This window comes from Nothoprocta perdicaria, unplaced genomic scaffold (assembly GCF_003342845.1).
Source record: "Nothoprocta perdicaria isolate Ctin4 unplaced genomic scaffold, notPer1 scaffold_0, whole genome shotgun sequence".
Lineage (NCBI taxonomy): Eukaryota > Metazoa > Chordata > Aves > Tinamiformes > Tinamidae > Nothoprocta > Nothoprocta perdicaria.
Window position 1 is genome coordinate 5,276,097 of NW_020454092.1, and position 19,964 is coordinate 5,296,060.

Consider the following 19,964-nt stretch of genomic DNA (forward strand, 5'->3'; position numbering starts at 1 on the left):
CCCTCTTCTTCTTTTGCATAGCCCCAAGGGGCATGAAGCTGTAGGAGGAGCAGGGAAGTTATCAGCAGGAGATACCAGCAGCATGATTCACCACGCTGCCCCGGCGGGCTGCCAGCCGCGGTGCCCTCCCCTCCGCTGGGCACCGGCTGCTGAGGGCGGCCGGCAGACGGAGGGTCCCCATGGCCCGGCCCAGCCTCGCTGCCTTCACCCCTCCACGCTCTGAGGTCCAACCATCTCCCCCAGCCACCTTGCAAGGGCCTTCATGGGCCCCCATCTCCTGCCCCTCTGCAAAGAGCGCCTGGGGCTCTAGTTACGGGCTGGCAGCAGAGCACTGGAGAGAGTCCTGCAYGGCTGGGTAGGTGGCACCCGGAGTGCTCCTCCGTCCTTTGGGATCAAGTAGAGGAACATGGCATGCTGGAATAGGCGAGTGCTGCACCCCAAAATACCTCATGCTGTCTCCAATCCACTTTTATTCACAATCAGGAAATAACTTACCATACAATAACACAGGCACACACAGCATGGCTGGGCATCCTCCCCTCCAGCCCCCATGGAAATTCTCCGCGCCTCAGCCCAATCCAGACCCTGACGGAGCCGGGCTCCGCGCTGGGCTGCTGTGCCCCTGTCTCCRTCCCGTGGGATGCTTGTCCTCCATCCCCATCCCGCCGGAGCACGGCTTTGCGTGAGGTCAGAGGAGCCCGTGCCCTGTGCCGGCGTGTTTCCCCCCTCCCCAGGGCTCCCGGTGCTGTGCGGTCCCCCTCCCTCCCTGCCCCGTCCCGCTGGGTGCCAGCGAGCCGCCCCCTCCCGCGCCCACCCTCCGCCCCCCGAGCGGTGCTGGTGCCGGGGTCTGTACAAGGCTCCCGCCGCCGGGAGCCCGCGTGCGCCGTCCCGGGGCCGGGCGGCAGCCCTGCCCTCCCACAAAGTGCTGGTTTCCGAGGAGCATCTGAGCATCTCCTCTCGCGGAGGGAAGCGGGTGCCACAGCTGCACGTCCCCCACCCCGACGTGGGCGCCCGTCTCCCTCCCGCCCCACGCAGGTGTCCCTGTCCCGGGCACCGCGGGGCGGGCGCCGGTCCCTGCCGCGCTACTTGCACACGCTGACCCACTCGGTGATGCGGCACTCCTCGCACGCCACGAAGCAGCACCAGTGGAACTTGCAGTTGCAGCGCTCGCTGCGCGTCTGCCGCAGGATGTTGTGCCCGCGCCCGCAGCACAGGCTCTCGCAGTTGTCCATGCCCGGGCTCGTCTTGTTGCACAGGCGCCCCTGCGTGCCCAAGGAGTCCAGCGCCGGCTCCCGCTCGCAGAAGTCGGGCGACTTCTCGAAGTAGACGAGCTCGCTGATGCCGGCGCGGCGGCGGTGCCGCGCGTGGCCCGGCTCCAGCTGCCCCGCGTTGCGGTTGTGGGGCCGGATGAGGGTGGCCCCATAGAAGCGGTCCTTGAGCAGGGAGCCCACGAGGCGAAACTCGGGCGTCACCTGCCAGCAGGTCTTCAGCTGGCAGCTCCCCGACGTGCCGTGGCACTTGCACTTCCTCCGCATGTTGTCCATCACCACCTGCAAGGGCAGGCGAGGGGTCAGCATGGGGGAAACAGTGCCCAGGGGCCACCCGCTCGGTCCCGGACCCCCATCCTTCCTTCCATGTACATGGCTGCCTGCGAGGAGCTCCTCTTGCATCCTCAGCAGCTTCATCTCTTGCTCCCTTGCCCTGTCCAGACTCGCTCACATCGCCCTGCACTGTCACACATTCTCTATGTGCTGGTTTACAACCTGAAGGATGACCTGTTTACCCCATCTCAGAGTTTTCCTACAGTGACTGGTGCAGGCAGCTCTGCAGAGCTCAGGTACCCCTGCAAGCCCCAGCTTAAGCCCCAGGAGCAGCTTAACTTTTGGCTCTTGCCTGTTTTCCTGAGCAAGCCCCGGGCACAGAGCCAGGGGGCTGAATTGCTGCCTGTTGCCATCACGCTGTGAGCTGAACTTCAAACAGGGACCCGAGATGCTCACAGCCTGGACCTGCGGTCTCGGGAGGCCACAGCGAGGCCATTGCCACACGTCTGGCCTCTGCAAGGGGGCAGCGCCCGTGGCTGCCCACGGCTGTGGTTTGGGGCGGTCAGGGAGTGCGGTTTGCACAGGAGCAAGCGGTCGGCATKGGCAAGCAGGACCGCCAGGCAGGTGGCCATGGCAAGGAGCCTGTGGAGGAGGGGACGGGTGCCCCAGCAAGGTGTGCAGCCAGAGCGGGYGCTGAAGGGCTTGGGGGCGAGCAGAGCTGCATGTGGCTCATGGGCATTTGCTTGTGCAGCTCTACGCACCCGAGCTGGCCCTTCCCTCCACCCAGTTTCTCCCAGGTGGAGGTGCAGGCTTGCATTGCTGGGGAGCCCCAGCATGCACACTTTGTGGGGTGGACAAGGTGCTGGTAGCCCAGGGTGCTGCCTTGGCCATGCCCGGGGGTGCAGCACCCTCCAGGGGTGCAGAGCAGCTGCACATGCACGAGTGGCCCTGGAGGCAGCTGCCCTCTGCTCTGTCCCTGYGTGGGGACCTGCATCCTGCCTTGGGCACTGCGGGGTCTCCTGCGAAGCCACCTCACGGAGCAGCAGGGAGAGGAGGGYTGTCCCAGTCCTCCCCCTCAGCACCCCTTGCCCGGCAGTAACGACGTAATGAGGGAAATTAGCCCCAAATTACAGAGCGTGGATAGATTTAAGGCAGCAGGCCTTTTGAAGCGCTTTGCCACCAGCTTTGTGGTGGCYGGGAGACAATTTCCTGCCTGCTCCCAACCTCCACGAGCGGGGTCCCACAGCTTCCCCACGGCCCCCGTGGGCTGCCAGTGGGGCTCAGCTAAGCCGTGGCAGAGTAACCCCCATCCTCAGCAGCTCATGTAACCCCCGCCCTCGGGGCTCGGGGAGCCTGGGGAGCCCCCCGTGGTGGCAGCCGTGCCCACGTGCCCAGCTCGGTGCCTGGTGCTCGCTGCCTGCCCGTCCCGGGCTAAACGCRTGTGCAAGGAGTGCCTTGTTTTGGTAGGGGCGGGCATTTTATTTTCTGCTTGTTTTCTTGTTTTTGAGTAAATCTCGACGTTGCTAAGCACTTATGTTAATGAAGGCAGGTCAGGAAAACACACCCGGAGCTCGGGGCACATGGCGCAGAGGTCTGGGCTGGGCCGGAGTTTGGCTTTCATCCCGCGGAGAGCCCTGTCTCCCGCTGGGAACAGCCCTTGTGCGCAGGTAATGAGCTGCCCGGCCTCTCCGCCGTGCCCTGGGTGTGCCGGCAGGGAACAGTGGCTGCCTGCTGCAGTCCACGGGAACTCACTCGCACCAGGATCCCATTCCTTCCCAGCTCCCCTCTCCACTTGAGGACTGCCAGATTGGAGGCAAGAGGCCTATGGCACTACCCAGAGGGCTGGGGTCATCCTGGACGGGATGGAGAGGACCACAGTGACCACAGTGTGACAGCCAGYGGTTCACTCGGGACTGCGGATGGTCTCCTGGATGGTCGGAGAGGGTGACATGGGCCTGCTACCCTCATCACCTGGCCCAGACTGTGCTGACCCTTTCCCATGGGCATCCTAAGTGCTGCAGGGTCAACCCGAGGAACCAAGAGAGCCCAGCTCCTGCCTGCTGCACGGCATGACCCCCAGGCAGCCAGGGAACACAGGGTCCCACCACTAGCCCAGCACGGCTCCCCGGGCAGGCCAGGAGTCCCGGTACGTAACGCACAGGGAGAGCCAGGCTGAACTCTGCTTGGTGCCTTTGCCACGGGCTCCTCCACTCACCCCTACCCGGCCACGTCCTTCCCGTCTCACACACACCGGCTTCGGCACATGCCCGGACTCGCTGGTGCTTTCCTTCACACATTCCCAGCTCCTCCCAGACACGCTCATAAGCGCTTTATCGGAGGCCTTTGTTGTGAGGGTAATGGGTAGTTCCATTCCCTTTCATCCTCTGCTCTGATCTGCCGGGCTAGGAGGACCTGCAGAGCCTCATGCACTCTCGCCACAGCTCACACCTGCTGCTTCCTCCCCGTGGGGCTGAGGATGGCAGGGAGGGCTCCCCGGGATGCTGAGACATCCTCCCGGTGCGGCACATCCCGCCCTGATGCATCAGTTGACCCTGAAACCTCCCACAGGAGTTATYGGTGCTGGTTGTCCCTAGCCCACCCAGTGTGGCACCTCATCCCTGTGGCAAACTCCCTCCCTGAGTCCATGAGGAAAATATCCGGCWGAGCCGCAGGCCAGCTATGCGTTCAGAGCAGGGCTGGGATGCGGCATGGCTCCAGGCATCCCTGCTGGCAGCACCCAATGTGCAGGGCCGGGCTTGGTCGCCGTCCTTCAGCACCAGCATAGATGCTGGAGCAGCCCGGCTGAGCGGAGCTGTGGTGGAAAGTCCTGTCCGACTGTCTAGCTGCTCCTCATAATACAAATAAAGGCTCTGACCTGAAGCCAGCTCTGCCCTAGTGATGGAAAACCTTCCTCACTCCCTGCGTCTGCCCCACCAGTCATAGGGAGCATTGGGTTATTTGTGTCACAAGGRTGAGCTGAGACCTCCTGTCCTCACCTGGTTCCTGGCGCTCGCCTGGCTCCTTGCTGAGGCTTTTTCACCTGCAACCTTTGGCTACCAAGCGCGTGGGGCAGAGATGGACCTTGGGGTTTAAGTCTCGCAACCTGCTCCTATTTACCTAGTGCTGAGACTTAAACTCACAAGCAGGCATCCCAGCAGGGAGGCTGCCCTGTGTGTGGTGGGCGGCAGAGAAGGGAAAATCTGGTGTGCGCCATGGTCGGGGGCAATCAGTGGGAGGGTGGGTGCTCGGCACCGTACCCGGCCTGCAGCCCCAGGATGCTGCGATTTAAAAGTGAACTGCCGTGTGTTTCTGCCTGGTTTCGAACCAGGGACCTTCCGCGTGTCAGGCGAACGTGATAACCACTACACTACAGAAACCCACATCACTGGCTATCTGTGACGAGCCACTTGCAGCTTTGTCCCCTCCTCTAGTGCTGCAGCCTCTGGACTGGGAGCCAGGCATGAACCGGCCTTATCCGGCCACGCRGCACCTGTGGGACATCCATGCACCGTGGAGAGGGTGCTCAGCACCATCCCATCAAGATGCTGGAGAGCTCTGGATGCTGCASCTGCATGTGAGGCATGGAAAGGAATGGTGTGCAGCAGGGCAGAGCATTCGTGGCTGCACCACAGTGCTGCTGGGGAGGACCGAGCCTCAGGGCACACCCAGTGACCAAGGGACCCATGTGGTGCGAGCCTCATGCAGCAGTAGCATCCACAGTGGCACGGCTGTCACTACCATCACAACCCATCCAAAGGTCACGTCAGGTCCTTTTCTCCCTCTCCTTATACCCTTCAAACCCTCAGTCTAACTCCTGTCTCCGAAGCCACCAAGAGCCAATAAGGGCATTGCTGCTCCCAAGCCACCTCCTTGCACTCAGGCATGAGCAGATCCCATGCACTTTTGCTGTTGTTGGATCTCAAAGGAGCTACCCAGTGACCTCCTTTCCAGAGACCTGGCTCTCCCCATCCTCTCCTCATCCTGCAGGGGTCTGTTTTCCATTGGRAAACAGGAACACAGGTCCCAGATGTCTGAGCCTGTGGCAGCTCAGGGCACACAGAGCTGGAGGGGGACTGGGACGAGCCCTGTGGCCAGACATGGGACAGGGGTGCCACATGGCTTGGGACAGAATAGCCTGGGCAGCATTTAGCTGTCTAATGCTGAGCCATGTGCAAACAAATATGGCRAAGCATGAAAAATCCTTGTTTTTTTTCCCAGGCATTCACAGCTGGGCCAAGCTGGGACAGCCTTTGGGAGCAGTAAAGCCCAGTTCCAGCACAAGGCATTGGCAAATATCAATCCCTTCCTCCACAGTCTCCCCAGCTCACTGTTTTAAACAATCTCAGAGCAAGAGGAACATGCAGATGTCTAAGCCTTCACAGGGAAACACTCCCCACGCAATTCTGACCTTTAATTACTTATTCCTGCAGCCCGTGACATGTCCACCCCATAGGTCAAAACCTGACAAAACTGTAAACAACCGAAAGCAGGGTTTTAAATAGGAAATGTTAAGCAAGCCCAAGGCTTGGGGTGTATCAGTGCCTCCGAGGCTGGACACTCAGCATGGCAAGGCRAGGAGGAGCGAGCACAGGCTCGAGCACGGGCTCCTTTCTGCTGTCAAGAAGCAAGAGGCAGAGTGCCCTGCACTGGGAAACTGGACCTGGGCAAGGCTGTGGGAGCAGAGTGCTGCAAGTGCCAGTGACTGCCTTGGGAGGAAGAGCAAAACTCCCGGCTGTTGCTGCTGGGAGACCGGGATTAATGAGTCAAATGCACCTTGCAGTAGTGATGGAGCTTGCAGCAGTCCTGGCTCTGCAGGGAAATGCTCCTGGAGAACCAGGGCTGTGCCAGGCTGAACGAGGGCAGCCGGGTGGCATGACCTGGGGCACCGAGTAGCCCCCAGCACTGCTGGGTCYGGAGCCCCAGTGGGGTGCCAGGACTTGGGGAACTGCTCTGCTTTGAGGCCAGTGTCCCTCCCTGGGACACAGCCAGCATCTTCAAGAAAGGCAGCGCCTTTGCTCTGCCCTGTCTTATGAAGCAGATGAGATGGGAAAGTGAGCAAACCAGATGTATGTCTGGTTTGAGGCCGTCAGCAACAACTGCCCGAGCTTGGGCGTCTCTCTTGGCCCCGCTCTGTTGTGTGGACAGTCCATGGACCATGCACAGGCATCTCCCACCTCCTTGCGCTGGCCTGGCTGTGTGTGACAGGGGACAAATATCACACTGGATCCATGAGGCAGGGTCAACGTTACACCCAGCAGTGGTGCGAGTCTCCCTAGCTCCTGCTCTGGCAAAGTCAGGTGGGGAAATGCAACTGTCCTGCCCGTGTGGTGACCACCTCCACTGTCAGGCTGCTTTCAACCATGAGTTCCCAAGCAGAGAGCTTGGAACAACTACAACTAGATTGGCCACCATAAGGACAGAGGGGAGGATGGTCCCCTTGGCTGGGTAGGTTCCAGCTCCACCATGGGGTTGGGGAATGAGGGTGTTGGTGGCTCCACTGGCATCAGCGCACTCTGTCTCCAGAGGCAGGGCTGCAGCTGGGTATTGGGAGCCCATGCAGTGCCTGCTCGTGGAGCCAGGGCAGTTCAGCCCCTTCCTTCTCAGAGCCACTCCTCCCCATCCACAAAGCCTGCGGCTGTGCTCCAGCGCCCTCCACTCCAGTCTGTCCCAGAGTCCATCCGGAGGAGACACCATCCCCAGGTCCTGAGGAACCTGCTGCCCTCAGAACAGCCAGAGCTGGATTTATTGCAATACCATCCGCGTTGGCACCCATAGCCAGGCTCGCTGCAGCAAGCTCTGAGGCTGGGCTCCAGGGATCAGGGAAGAGGGCAGGATGATCCAGCCATGCCCCAGGCACAGGAACCCCCCGCCACCCTGCCCAGCGCCCCGCTCTGCTCACCTGGCGGCCCACGCGGTTGTTGTGCAGCCTCATGCGCGAGTGGATATCCCTGTAGGTTTCCCGGGAATCGAGGAAGTCCTTGGAAAACTTCTCCCCGTAGTCCACATCCGGGCTGCAGCCTCCCCACTCCCAGGAGTCCTGGAGGCCGGGGGTCTCGGCGGGCATGTGCTCCATGTGCACGCCGTGCACCATGCCTTTGCCGCGGTTCATGGCCTCCAGCTGGAGGCGGTGCAGCTTGCGCCGAAAGGCCTCCTCGTCGCCGCGGCGCTTCTGGTCGCAGCCGCACGCCTGCAGCTTGCCGAGGGCGCAGGCGTTGGACACGGCGTGCACCACGCCGGCCGCMGCGATGGCGTACGCGAAGGCGCTCTCCCGGAAGCCTGCAAGGAGGCACAGAGGGACTCAGGGCACCGCCGGGCAGCGGCGGAGCAGCCCCGGCACCTTGCCGGCTGCAGGGAGACTCCGCTCAGGGCGAGGGCCCGAGGTCCTGCTTGTGCCCTGATGGGTGGACCTGGAGGAGTGAATCCTCGTGTGGGCTCTGCTCCCCTTSCTGCCCCCAGCCTCCTTCTCCACGGGCTCTTTGAGGCTCTGCTGTCCCTGGATGCAACAGGGACTCCCAGGCCTGCACCCAGCATCTCGCTGCTCCCAGAATCACCTGGCAGAGATGGCACCACGGCCAAGATCAGGCCCCTGGCAGGAGCATTACAGCTCTGATGGGCAGGGGAGGGCAGACCCCTCCTCCCTGCTCAGAGATTCTCACTGTATTAGAAAAGCCCCTGGCTGAGGAACAGCACTGCAGGGCAATGGCCATTCCTGAGGCCTCTGTATCCCTGGGAAGCACGAGGAGGCCAGGTCCCCAGCAGCTGGACCCAAAGCGATGCAGCCTGCGGGGACACTTGTCTGCCCAGGTTGCAGCAGGGTGCTGGGCACGATTCCATCCCTGCTGCCTCCCGGCCAGGGGCAGCCTTGCTGCCCACCTGCACACGTCCCCCAGCTGTGCAGCGCCAGCCCTGGGGACACCAGCCGAGCTGGCACTGATGCTGCCAGGCTGTGCCCACACAGCACATGTCTGTCCCAGTCCTGTCTGCCGGCTCCGCTCGGCTGCAGAGCGCAGGACCAGGCAAGGAGAGGGGTCACGCGGCAGTGCCTGCCCAGCCGCATCCTTCCCTTGCTCCCAGAGCCCTGCTGGCTGTCACCAGGCCTTGGAACATCTTGCAAACGCGACACAGGGCTGGAAAAACTGAGCATCTCCAGTTTGCTCGAGTGCGGCATGACCGCARCGCGCCCTGCCAGCGCCGGCAGCTGGTTGTCGTTAAACGCTGGGGAGCAGCAGCAGTGTCATTAGCGCCGGATGGGCTGGAAGGGGATGGGGATGGCTCCCCGCGGTGGGGCCGGGGCCACATTGGGCACTGTCCGGAGCAGGGGCTGCCCAGGCCCCTTGCACTGCCACCAAGACCAGGACAGAGCCTCCCCTACCTGGGAGCCTTCTCTTTTCTTGAACACAAACTAATATTTTCCTTGCCGCTGCTGTCGGGGCGGGCAGGAGACCCGCGGTGCGCTTCGCTCGGCTGCGCAGCGAACGCCCAGCACGTGCGTGCGGAGGAGGCAGCGCCGCCTTTGCGGCCGCTGCTTCACACGTGAATAAATAAATAGAGCAAGCAGCAAGTCTCCCTCCCTCCTCCTCCGGCCAAGAGCAGCCTTCGCTCCACCGCAGCCCAAGCAGAGGCCTGGGGGCATTTTCCCCCATGCTGGGGGCTTGTAATGGCAAATGGGGGGGCTGGGGTAGCGCCCCGATGCCCCCACCCTGGCCTGCATCACGAGGTGCAAGTGCTCCCTTGCCGCGAGCAGCACAGCGAGCACGCAGCCCTCCTCGGTGCTTCCTTGCCGCCTGCTGAGTAAACRCAATGATCTTATTAAAGGGAAATGAAATGCATCTCAGGAACCTGCATTTAAAGTCCTGCTGCTCTTTTGTGTGCTAATTTGACACCGGTGCGTTTAAAAAATTAACGAGGCGCTGCTTAAAAGCAGCCGGGAGCCTCTCCCGGCTTCCCCTCGGTGGCGGGCGAGCTCGCCTGGAGCCGGGCTCCGCGCGGGCACGAGTCCCACAGCATTTTTCACGGGGCAGGTAATGGGGCTGCTGGGGCAGCACCCCCACCAGCTGAGCGGGACACGGYGGCTGCACAACGCTCACGCCAGCACGAGCTGGGGCCACTTCAGCCCCCGCAAGGGTGTGGGATGGAGACGGGGCGCAGTGAGGTCCTCGGCAGCAGTTTTGCCTCCTGCCCCATCAGCTCTGCCCTGCACGTCACAAGCAGAGGAGGCTTCCAGCCCCCGAGGACCCCCGGATGCTGCTCATGCAGCCACGCTCAGCACCTGCACAGCTGTGGGCCAAGCTCTTTGCAAGGGACAGCAGGGACAAATCCTCCGCCCGGCACGACGCTCCCCTCTGCAGCCCTGCCTTCCCGCTAGCCTCTCTCTCACACGCTTCTACAGCCTCACATTTTCCCATGCGGCATCTCCTTAAAATCCCTTTGGGAGCCCAGACAGAAACTCTACCCCACCCACTCTGTCTCACACACCCTGCTCCTTGCAGGTAAAGCAGACGGCTCCATTTGGGGCCCTCCGGAGCTGGGAAAGGCTTGGGGTCCATCCCAGCGCTCCTCCTTCCTCTGCTGCTCTCCAGCCATGCAGGAACCAGCAGCCACAGCGGTCATTGTCCCTGGAGCTGCCACCCCACGTGCAGCAGGCAGGGGACCGGCTGCTCCCCTGGGATGTGACCTCTCCCAGCTCCGGGAGCCTTGTCCCCATCTCCAGGTGGTCATTTCCYGGCATGGATCCTGCCGAGCATCACCTCCTAGCGTGACGTGGCTCTGCTTGGGGACGGTACCTCTGTGTCTGGCCTCACTGCATCTCCTCCCTTCTGCTGCGATTCCCTGGAGGGCTGGGAGCGAACAGGAGGACATGGGTAGGACAATGCCGAGCTCCCATGAATCCAGCCACCCCATGGGACCACAGCAGTGATGCCAGCACATTGCGAGCTTCAGGCTACAGTCCTTGCTCTTCCCGAGCCATGGCAGAGCCCAGAGGATCACAGTGATGGGGTGAGCAGCCCCGCTGCCTTCATGGTCTCAGTGAGGTGGGAGCCTCCAGGAACCGCAGCAGAGCCTTTGGAGGGAGGCTCTCCACTCACCTCAGCCACATCAGACCTCAGCAGTGACATCTGAATCACYGGGTCTCTCCAAAGACCACAGAGGATGCGGTAGCCATGGGATGTGYGAGGAGGAGGGTTGTGGGAAGCAAAACATCTTGCTGTAAAGAAGGAGCGGAGGACACCAGCCCCAGCCCCACAACCTGGATCCCACTCGCCCTGTGCTGAAGACTGAGCCAGACACTCACCCAAAGATCTTTATGGCCCTTTATGGGCCTGAGATCTTGGACCCAGGGTCAGTTCCAAAGCCCATGTCTCAGCAAGACAAAATATCTTCTGTGGAGGCACCTGCTGCTCTCCAGGTAACACTCATTGAGGAGACAGGGGTTATTTAGCAGGACCCCAAAATCAAATTGGCCCTGCTTCTTGTGCAGACGTTGCAGCGGCCCCATCTCAGCGCATGTGGGCCCAAGGTAGCAGTCAGGGCTCAGGTGCTGGTGGGGACCCCAACGTTGCCAGGGCACAAGAGGCTGTGAGCTGTGCACAGCAAAGCACATCCTCAAAGCAAACCAAAGCTTTGCTCTTGTCCAGAGCTCGCTGGGAGGGAGGTGACTGCCCAAGGCTGGGTGCCTTTCCCCAATGCAGCCATCTGCACCGCAGCCCCTTCCCAGCCATGCCACCAGCTTCCCCACACAGCTCAGCCTGGCACGAGTGGTGCCAGGGGGTGGTCCATGCAGCCTCACCCCAACACGGGGTGCCCTGGGGTGCTCATCCACCCGCCGTGGCACCGGGGACAGCCGTCCGGCCCACTGCGCCTGGCCCTGCCGGCTGCCGCGGCGGCGGCGTCACTCCCGCGGCCGGCACGGGCAGCCAGCCCCGACACGCCGCCTCTCCCCCGGCCCGCTCCTGCCCTCCCCTCTCCCTAATTAAACTGCAGGTGAACCTGCCAGGCTCTGGCCCGGCGCCAGGCGCTGAACGGCTCCCTGCAGATCGCGACTTGCCTCCCCGCGCCTGCCGAGTGGGTATCGGGGACAGCCTGGAGCCCTCGCTCCGAGCACGTGGCTCCACAGCCGCCCACGGCGCCGGGAGCTGGAGCCGCGCTGCGGGATACACGGAGCCCCGCTCACACCCGCGTCCCCAACGTGTCACCCTGTCCCCACCGCGTCACCCTGTCCCCACCGCGTCACCCGGTGCCCACGGCCCCGCTAGTGCCCCTGGGCTGGTGGATGTGCAGGGGATGCAGGGGCCCTTGGGGATGCAGCTGGGCGCCTGGCAGGCTCCTCTGCAGCACCTGCGTGTGCTTTGGGGCCAGGTGGGCTAAGCGTGCAGCTTGCCCGAGGAGGCCAAAAGCCCTGCCAGGAGCCCAGCTGCAGCCGCATGGCGCCGGGCGCCGCGGTCTGCGGGCGCTGGTGCTTGGTTGGGGTGCTGCATGGCCAGGCACTGGGGTCCCGCGCTCGGCACCTTCTCTCTGGGTAGCCCAGCCATGCACAGCAAAGCCTGCCCTCGCTTCTGACTGCAGGCTGGCGAGGCCCCAGGGCCCGGCTTTTCCCTGCACTCCGGGGAGTTCCCCCTTCTTGCTCTAAGAGCTCCAGGTTTGGCAACAGTCACACACGCCCCTAGCCCCTGGGAGCCCTTCCAAGGAGGAAGAGCCTGCAAACCTCACTCATCCTGCCAAAGGTGCCGGAGCAACTAGGGGGATCCTGCACGCCAGAGTCACCTCCTCTCCAGCCCGTGTGCCTTGGGAGCCTTCCAGGCATCCCTGTGATTCAGTCAAGATCCCATTTATTTCACATAAGAGACAGGGAYGGGGCTGGCATGAGCAAGTGGCAATGCTCTGGGTATCTGCACATCTCCAGCAGCCTCTGCCTGGCTGCAGGATAGCCCCAGGGCTGCGGTACCCAGCTCAGGGAGCATGTGCGCTAGATGCACAAGCAGGGACATGACAAGGACCTGTGACCTGGCAAAATTCAGCCCAGACAAACCAGAGTGCCCAGTAGCCCCAGGAGGCAGGGCACATATCAGGCCTGGATATGTGGGGTGGATGCAGCCACCTTCTCTGGGGTGCGAGGATGTTTAGCTGTGCAGATGCACCCAGGCTGCTTGCACTTGGAGCCAAAGAAAGAGTCCAGTCTCGAGTACTTGTGCGGACACAGCCACTTGCATCCATCTCTCTGCCTCATCCTTGTTCATCAGCCCTGTGGTCAAGGAGAAGACATTTCTGCTGGCCAGGCCACCATGCAGAGGGAGCAAGAGGGACTGCAGGGATGGAGGGGACAATTTCAGGGAACAGTGAGGAGGGAGGGAGCYGGCCAGAGAGCTGGGAAGGCTGTGAGGAGTTTTTGCAAAGGCAGAACTGAATGCACATGGAGGAGACGAGTGCCAAGAAGGACCAGGGGGAAAGATGGGGCTGGAGGCTCAGCRGAGAGGCAAGAGCCCCTCTCACACTGCCACGAGTGCAGCATCAGAAGGCTGACACTGCAAAACCCGCAGCACTCTCACGGGTGCATCACGAGAACTGGGGCTGTGCTCGCGAGCGCAGGGGTGCTAAGCCCTGAGCTGCACTGCTGCTCTGCCCCTGCTCACCTGTTGAGCACCGCTGCCTTGCAGCCATTCCGGGTACTATCAGCATCCTTTCCCTCCCAGTTGCTCTTGCCCAAAGCTCCTTCCCAGATTCCCACCCCTACCGGATTCAGAGCTGGCTGATTTCCAGGTGCCCAAGATTGCACTCAAACTTACTTGGACCAGCTCAATGGGACAGGGAAACGGGGCTTGTTTGCCACTGTCCTTTGTCCTGGCTCTCGGGTCCAGCCAGCTCCTGTGGCTGGTCCCGCAGGCTCGGGGGTGCACTGGGTTGCTGGGCAGAGCAGTGGCGGGCAGCTGGCAGAGCCGGGGCTCACCGCCTGCACCGGGAAGGATGCGCGAGACAYGAGAGGACAGGAGCAGAGCGGGAGGGAGAAACCAGCTACAAATAATTTAAAGTGAGATTCACGCATGGCTGAACTGATGGCAGAAGAAGTGGGAAAAGGAATGAAAGATTAAAGGGCTCTGTCACTTCGGGTTACAAACAATGATCCTATGAGCACGTTGTGCTCCCAGGCACRGCAAGGATGGGGCAGGGCGCGGAGCAGGGACCTGGTCCCCCAGGGTCGCATGCACTAATGCCTGCAGTCTGCATCCCTCACTTTCCCACTTCCCTCTCCTCCCGGCTTTGGGCTCAGGAGAGGTGCCCTGCATCCCTGCTCTCCTGGCTGGGCTGCTCATCTGTGTCTGTGACAGTTGTAAGGTGATGCTCACAGTGCCAGCTCCCTTACTGGGGGGCACAGGAGGGGACAAGCTAGGCCATGAGCCCAGGGACCTGCTCTGTGCTGAAGCAGCTTTGAGCATCTGCGCAGAACAGCCTGGATGTCTGGGACTCCTCCTGCATCCTCTGGCCTCAAAAAGAGGAGGGCWCTGAGGTGCCTGTCTGCTCTGCTGCTCCATCCCTACCTCCGTCTGTGCCCAGTGCTGAGCCCTGGACTCCAGCACAGCCAGGARGTGGGATGCCACTGGTGCTGGACGCCTGGGCTGAGCTGTGTCCTCAAGCTTCCTGGACCCAGTGTGTGGGGCTGCGCCAGGCACCCCTCCTCCCTACCACCGCACAGACCCCGAGCAGGGGCCTGCACCCTTCTGCAATCGCCCTGACAGCTGGGAAAGAGAGACGTGGACCACAAGGGCAGATGGGCTGGATACGGCCCCTTGTCACCAGGCACAAGCGGACCTGTGAGAKATGCGGAAAGCCAGTGCTGGAACTCAGCAAGGGGGAGCAGTGAGAGCCCCGATATTGCCCTGCTCTCCGGCAGGCACCACACAAGTGTTGTGCTTTGCACACTCCTGTCCCCTGCCCACTCCCTTGCCCTGCGCCCTGCTGGGCATCAGCAGACCCTTCCTCACCTGTAAGCTTTTCCTCTCCTCTCGTTACCAATTCCAGTCATCCTTCATTCAATTCCTTCTTCCCGAACCTGCAGATCATCCCAAAGAGCTGGGACCAGCTGTCACTGCAGGGGATCCAATAGAGGTGGGCGCTGCCTTTAGCAAACACCCTGATCWTCAGCCATGATGAGAGGTGGATGGATCTCCTTGCCTCCATGAATGGAGCAATTACTTCACCCATGTTGTCCAAGGCTCCATCAGCTGTTCAGCCCATGATGATGGGCTGGGGGAGCCTCCCTGGGCTCAGAGATGGAGCAGGGGCTTTACAGGCTATGGGGAAGCCACAGCCCCATAGCCTGCCGAGCCCTGTGCTCTGCTGTGTCCTGGTGCTGCAGCCCAYGAGGGTACCTGCGCCCAGCCGCTGCCTTCCCCACCGCTGGCTGCCCCGCCACGTGGCTGATGGAGCTTCTCTAACACCGCGGTGGGACCCGCGCTGCCAAGGGGAGGAGGGAGGGCAGCCCGGGCGCGTCAGCAACGCGAGCCAGCGAGCTGGTGTCTCCCGCCGCCCGAGGAGACTAGAAGTGAACCACATTCCTAAGAGGACCTGGAAATACCGCGATGCTTATCAGGGCTGACGGTCCCCACCCTCCCTGCCAGGCCCTAACCTCCACGCAGCTCTCAGGAGGAAGAGATGCTGCTCTTCTCGAGGCACCAGCACTCTGATGGGCTCCACGCTGAGGGGGACAGGGCTAATCCATGGCAAGGTCCTCAGTCCTTGCACTGCATCTGCTCCAACAAAATGGCCCCTCCGGAAAAATAGAGTCCATCTGTCCTGGACTCAGGACCTACAGGCACTGAAGCTCTGCCTTCCTCCGCAGCCATCTCCCCGCCAGCCCCATCTGCCACAGCTCACTGGGGGCTCATGCCAGTGCATCGCCCTCAAAGGTGTTTAAGCCTCAAGCTTCTATAATGAAGATCTCAAGATATGTCTCCCCTCACTCTCCAAAGACACTCTGCAGCTTGGAGATGAGGCTGAAAGATGCAGCAGGGAGTTTGGGAACAGGGTGGCAAAGGAATGTCTTCCCTGGACACCTTGCTAGTTTATCTCCCCAAGGGAGCAGATGAGCGGGGTCTTTGGGAGTTTTCTCCCTCCTCACAAGCTGGAAGAATAAGTGGTTTGCAGGACACCTTGCCTGCCCTCAATACCCCATCGGGCTGGCACTAGCACTACCTTGGTCTCTACAGTCCACGGCCTGAGGCACATGGGTGGTTCGGCTGTGCCAAGGCCAGGCTGCATGCAGAGYGTTTAGCTGAGAAGGCCTTCAAGTAGGACGAGATCTTATAGAAGGTCCATTGGGTCATAATTCCTATAGGACCCTGACATGCCCCATGCAGAACATCCACACAATCGACTACTGAAAGAAAGGGCATCAACATGGGGTCTACCGAGAGGCGTTGACATGCCCAGAGCTAGCCATGCCTGTGCRGAAGATGAGGAGAACACGGCACCTGGGTTTGGCAAACCATGGAGGCAKCCAGGGCAATGCACTAAGCAGGAGACCTCTCCCAGGTGCATGGGCTTTGGGATCTGCAGGCATGTGAGCCTCCAGCACAGCCCATCCCTGTGCCCCCCAGGTCACTGTGTCACCACGCTCCAGGGTTCCAGCTTCCCCCAAAACAGCCTCAGCTCTCTGCACTGGGGACACAGCATAAGGACAAGAAACCAAGGTGATGGTTTACAGATCTATGTCCCACTAGACACATGACATGAATGAGCCAGGAAGTTCATTGCATCCAACAAACCTAATCCCGAGACCACGGGCATCTGCCTTCAGGCTCTACAATTGTGTTGCACATCCTCCCCTAAGACTCTCAATGACACCAGCCTACCCAGGATGGAGGAAGATGCTGGAGAGCAGCAGGGTTTGGAAACAACTGGGGACACAGCTGGGGCCAGGCACGGAGGAACAGCTCAGGACAAGAGCAAGAGTAGGTACAAAGGCACATGGAGAAGAGCCCAGCTGTGGCAGAGTAGCTACTTGCTCTGGCAGACCCAAAATCTCTCAAGCTCTGGCTCTCTGTCTGCCTTCACCTAGGGCAATGCAGAAGACCTTGCCTGGTCCTATAAACCAGCGGAGAACCACAGAGTGAAAGCTGAGTAGAGGAAGAGGAAGGAGGCTGACTGTCCCTTACCTCTGCTGAAGATGATGCTCTCATAGGGGATCTTGTTCTTGGTCTCGAGGCTGGAGCAGTTCCAGCGCTGGTCCCTGAACTGGTGCTGGCACTCGTGGATGGCAATCTGGATGCCCTGGATGGCCGAAGCGGTCACGTCGGGGTGGCGCACACACACCTCCAGCTGCCGCCGCGTCAGCCCGGGCAGTGTCAGGCACACCGTGTTGGCGTTCAGCACCGGCTCTGACGGCAGCTTCAGGCCCAGGATTTCATTGGAGCAGGAGCTGGGAGGGAAAGGGAAGCCTGTGAGCTCGGAGCAAAGTGCTGACCACGGCTCAGCATCGCCCCAGCAGCCAGGCAGCCTGGGTCCTCTGGGGGCAAAATCTGTCCCTCCTGCAGCCAGAGCCCAAGTCTCCTAAGGCTGCACCACTCCATGTGTTCTTCAGGAGCTCTCCAGCCCTGGCCACAGCCTCACACAGCCGGAGCTGGTTCACTGTGCAGACAGCAGGAGTTTCTCCCCTGGCTTCCTTGGTCATAGGGACCCTGGAGCAAGACACCACCCCAGATGTGGCTCCATCTCTGCTTCTGGATGCAGGCTCCATCTCTGCCAATCCTACCTCTTCCTGGCACTGTGGGACAAGGGATGTGACCAAACAGACCACTCTTTGCCTGGAAATTAGGAAGTGAACATCCTACTGAGCACGCTTCTGCCACAGGCTCCCGGTGCTATGCTCAGCTAGCAATGACCCAAAGCCTTGTCCACCCCACAACGCAGATGCCCTGGACCTGATGTCTGTCACCACAGAGAGCAGACGAGACTAGCAGATGGATGGGTGCAAGAGATGCACAAGGACAGGACAGGGTCCAAGGAGATGGTGCAGTTCATACAGTCAAGATGCTGTCCCGGGATAGCAGGAGGTGAATGGGGTGTGGGTGTGGATAAATTGGATGTGGGATAAATTATGCTCAGAGAGAGGTGTCTGGAGGTGTGACAGAGGTGCACATAGGACAGGTGGGTGTGGGGAGGGAGATGGATTAGGATAAGTCTTCACAAATCCAAGAGACTGGGGCATGGATATGGATAAGTSTTCACAAATCCAAGAGACTGGGGCATGGCTTCAAGGACCACTGGGCCTACAACACACAAACAGAGGACCTGCAAACCAAGCAGCAGACAGCAGGATGCTGAGGAGCTTGCAGAAGAGTCCACAAGGAGCTCAGCACAACTGCATTCCTTGCTCAGGACTGCTCAGTGTCTGCTGAAAGCTCTTTCCAGGCAGGATTCCCTCTTCCCTGTGTCGGCCAGGGGCTGGGTCCCTGGGAGGAGCAGGCACTGGAGCTCTTTGAACCTCGATCACAGAAATGAGACTTGGAGGAGGATGCTGGAGGAGGAACTGCAGCTGCRTTATGGAGAAACCAGGCGTGGGGAGGAAGGCTTGCTCCCTATCTGCTCCTCTGGGTCCTGCAAGCCCAGTCCAGGCACACAGACAGAAGCAGCTCGGGGACCAGGGACTGAATTCCCCTTGCTCTGGAGGAAGGGTTCAGCCCCAGGGTCCCTGCTCATTGGGACTTGGGGGGAAGGGGAGCTGTCAGGGTCGCACTGTCACCAGGGCAGAGCTYTCTCCAGCTCCTCACTTGTGTTTATTGCCAGAGCTCACTCATCCCATTACTTCCGTAGGGTGATCTGTGGGGCTACTCCAGAGCAAATCCAGAACGACTCTGCCAGAATGACTCTGGCAGGAAGGATCAGCGAGTGGGTGCAGAGAGGAGGAGAATGGAAGGGAAAGGGCAGAATTCATCCCGTGAGAGCTCCTGCACATGAGGGGAAATCCTGTGCCTGGCTCCTGCTGCCATTCATCCTGCTGGAGCAAGGGGAGAAGCAGGTCCCTGCAGACCTCTGCAGCTGCAAGCACCCCCAAGTCCTCCTGCCCCAAACCCTGCAGGGACCTCATCCCCTGCTCATCCTGAGCCAGCCGCGGTGCCTGTCACTTTTMCCTATCAGCTCCTAGGGCATCCTAGAAGGGGTGATATGGCCAGTCCTTCCATTGCAAAGCAGGGAAACTGAGGCAGGAGCCCCTCTCTAGGTCCCCAGAGAATGGAGCACTGGTCTGCCTCCCTCTTCCTCYGCCCAGGGCTCAGGAGGGCTAAGGACTCACAAGGGACTGTCACTGTCACCCTCCTAGGAGGACACAGCACTCCCCCTTAGCTCTCTCCTCCCTTGAATTCTGGATTTAAACTTGATTTCACGGTGACAAGCCCCCAGGTCACAGGCTGCAGCGGCTGCTGCTTTAATTAATACAAGTCCCAATGTTAAYAAATTATATTTAAAGGGGCTGGAGGGAGGGGGAAGGGCGGGGGACCCCCCCACAMGCACGAGCACCAGAGTTAACCCCTGACTGCCTGTCATGCACAAGTTTGCGCATTGGCAGCAGGGAGCTCCCAGGCACTGGGCACCCGGAGATAGAAGGCAAAGCTGAATGTTGGGGGGCTCTTTCTGGAAGGCAACTGGCCCCCTCCTCTCCCCCTCGCCTTTGGCATCGGCAGAGCTGAGGAAGGGACCTGGGGACTCTGCCACTCCAGTGCGGGTTCCTGCGGTGCCAAGTCTGACAGCACTGAGCCCAGGACACCCATTCTGGAATATCCATCCCCGTGACAGGCGCACGGTGAGCACGGTGCTCCCCGCATCTCCTCTCCCTCCGCAGGGTCCCAAGAAAGCGTGACTCGTCCTCAGCCCCGGGCGGCAGCAGGGGAAACTGAGGCAGGCATGGCCAGTGCCAGGACTGTCCCCCGGATGGAGGGGCCCTCCCGGCACAGGGGCCCGGGTGCTGCCGCCCCCGCTGCCCAGCCGGGCTCCGATCCCGGCGCATCCCAGCGGCACCCAGTCAGGACGGGGGAAGCAGCAGCGGGGGGAGCGGCCCTGACAGCGCGGGGATCCCGGTGCCTCTGAGGAGCTCCGGGCCRGCGCGGCGAGCAGCGGGACCCCTGCGAGCCCCCGTCCCGGCCAGCTCCCCTTCCCCAGCCCGGCGGAGCAGCACCCCCCGGGGAAGCAGCCCCGGGCCCGGCGGCGGCRGCGGCGGGGCAGCTCCTACCTGGGCACCCAGAGGCTGAGCAGCAGCGAGCAGAGTCCGTGGGCCAGGGCCGGGCGCATCTTCGCTGGGGCAGCGGCTGTGCGGGCTGCGGGCGGGCGGGCGCCTTTGGGGCAGGGGCGGCGGGGCTCGGCGCTGCTCTCTGCCCGCTTTGTTTGTTGTGGGTTGTTTGCTTGTTTGTGTTTTCCCCTCTCCTCCCTCTCACTGGCTCC

The 19,964-nt window shown here is 61.4% G+C and overlaps 1 protein-coding gene and 1 non-coding gene across 2 annotated transcripts; both read right to left on the reverse strand.

The window, feature by feature from the left end:
* Positions 1 to 1,082: 1,082 nt before the first annotated feature.
* On the reverse strand, positions 1,083 to 19,814 carry WNT10A (Wnt family member 10A). The gene is made up of 4 exons (XM_026034304.1): positions 19,756 to 19,814; positions 16,688 to 16,950; positions 7,441 to 7,817; positions 1,083 to 1,550 (listed from the first exon to the last, which is right to left on the reverse strand). The coding sequence occupies exons 1-4, from the start codon at positions 19,812 to 19,814 to the stop codon at positions 1,083 to 1,085; spliced, it is 1,167 nt and encodes a 388-aa protein (XP_025890089.1).
* On the reverse strand, positions 4,846 to 4,918 carry TRNAV-GAC. Its single transcript has one exon. It is a non-coding gene; the product is annotated as a tRNA-Val (tRNA).
* Positions 19,815 to 19,964: the final 150 nt, after the last annotated feature.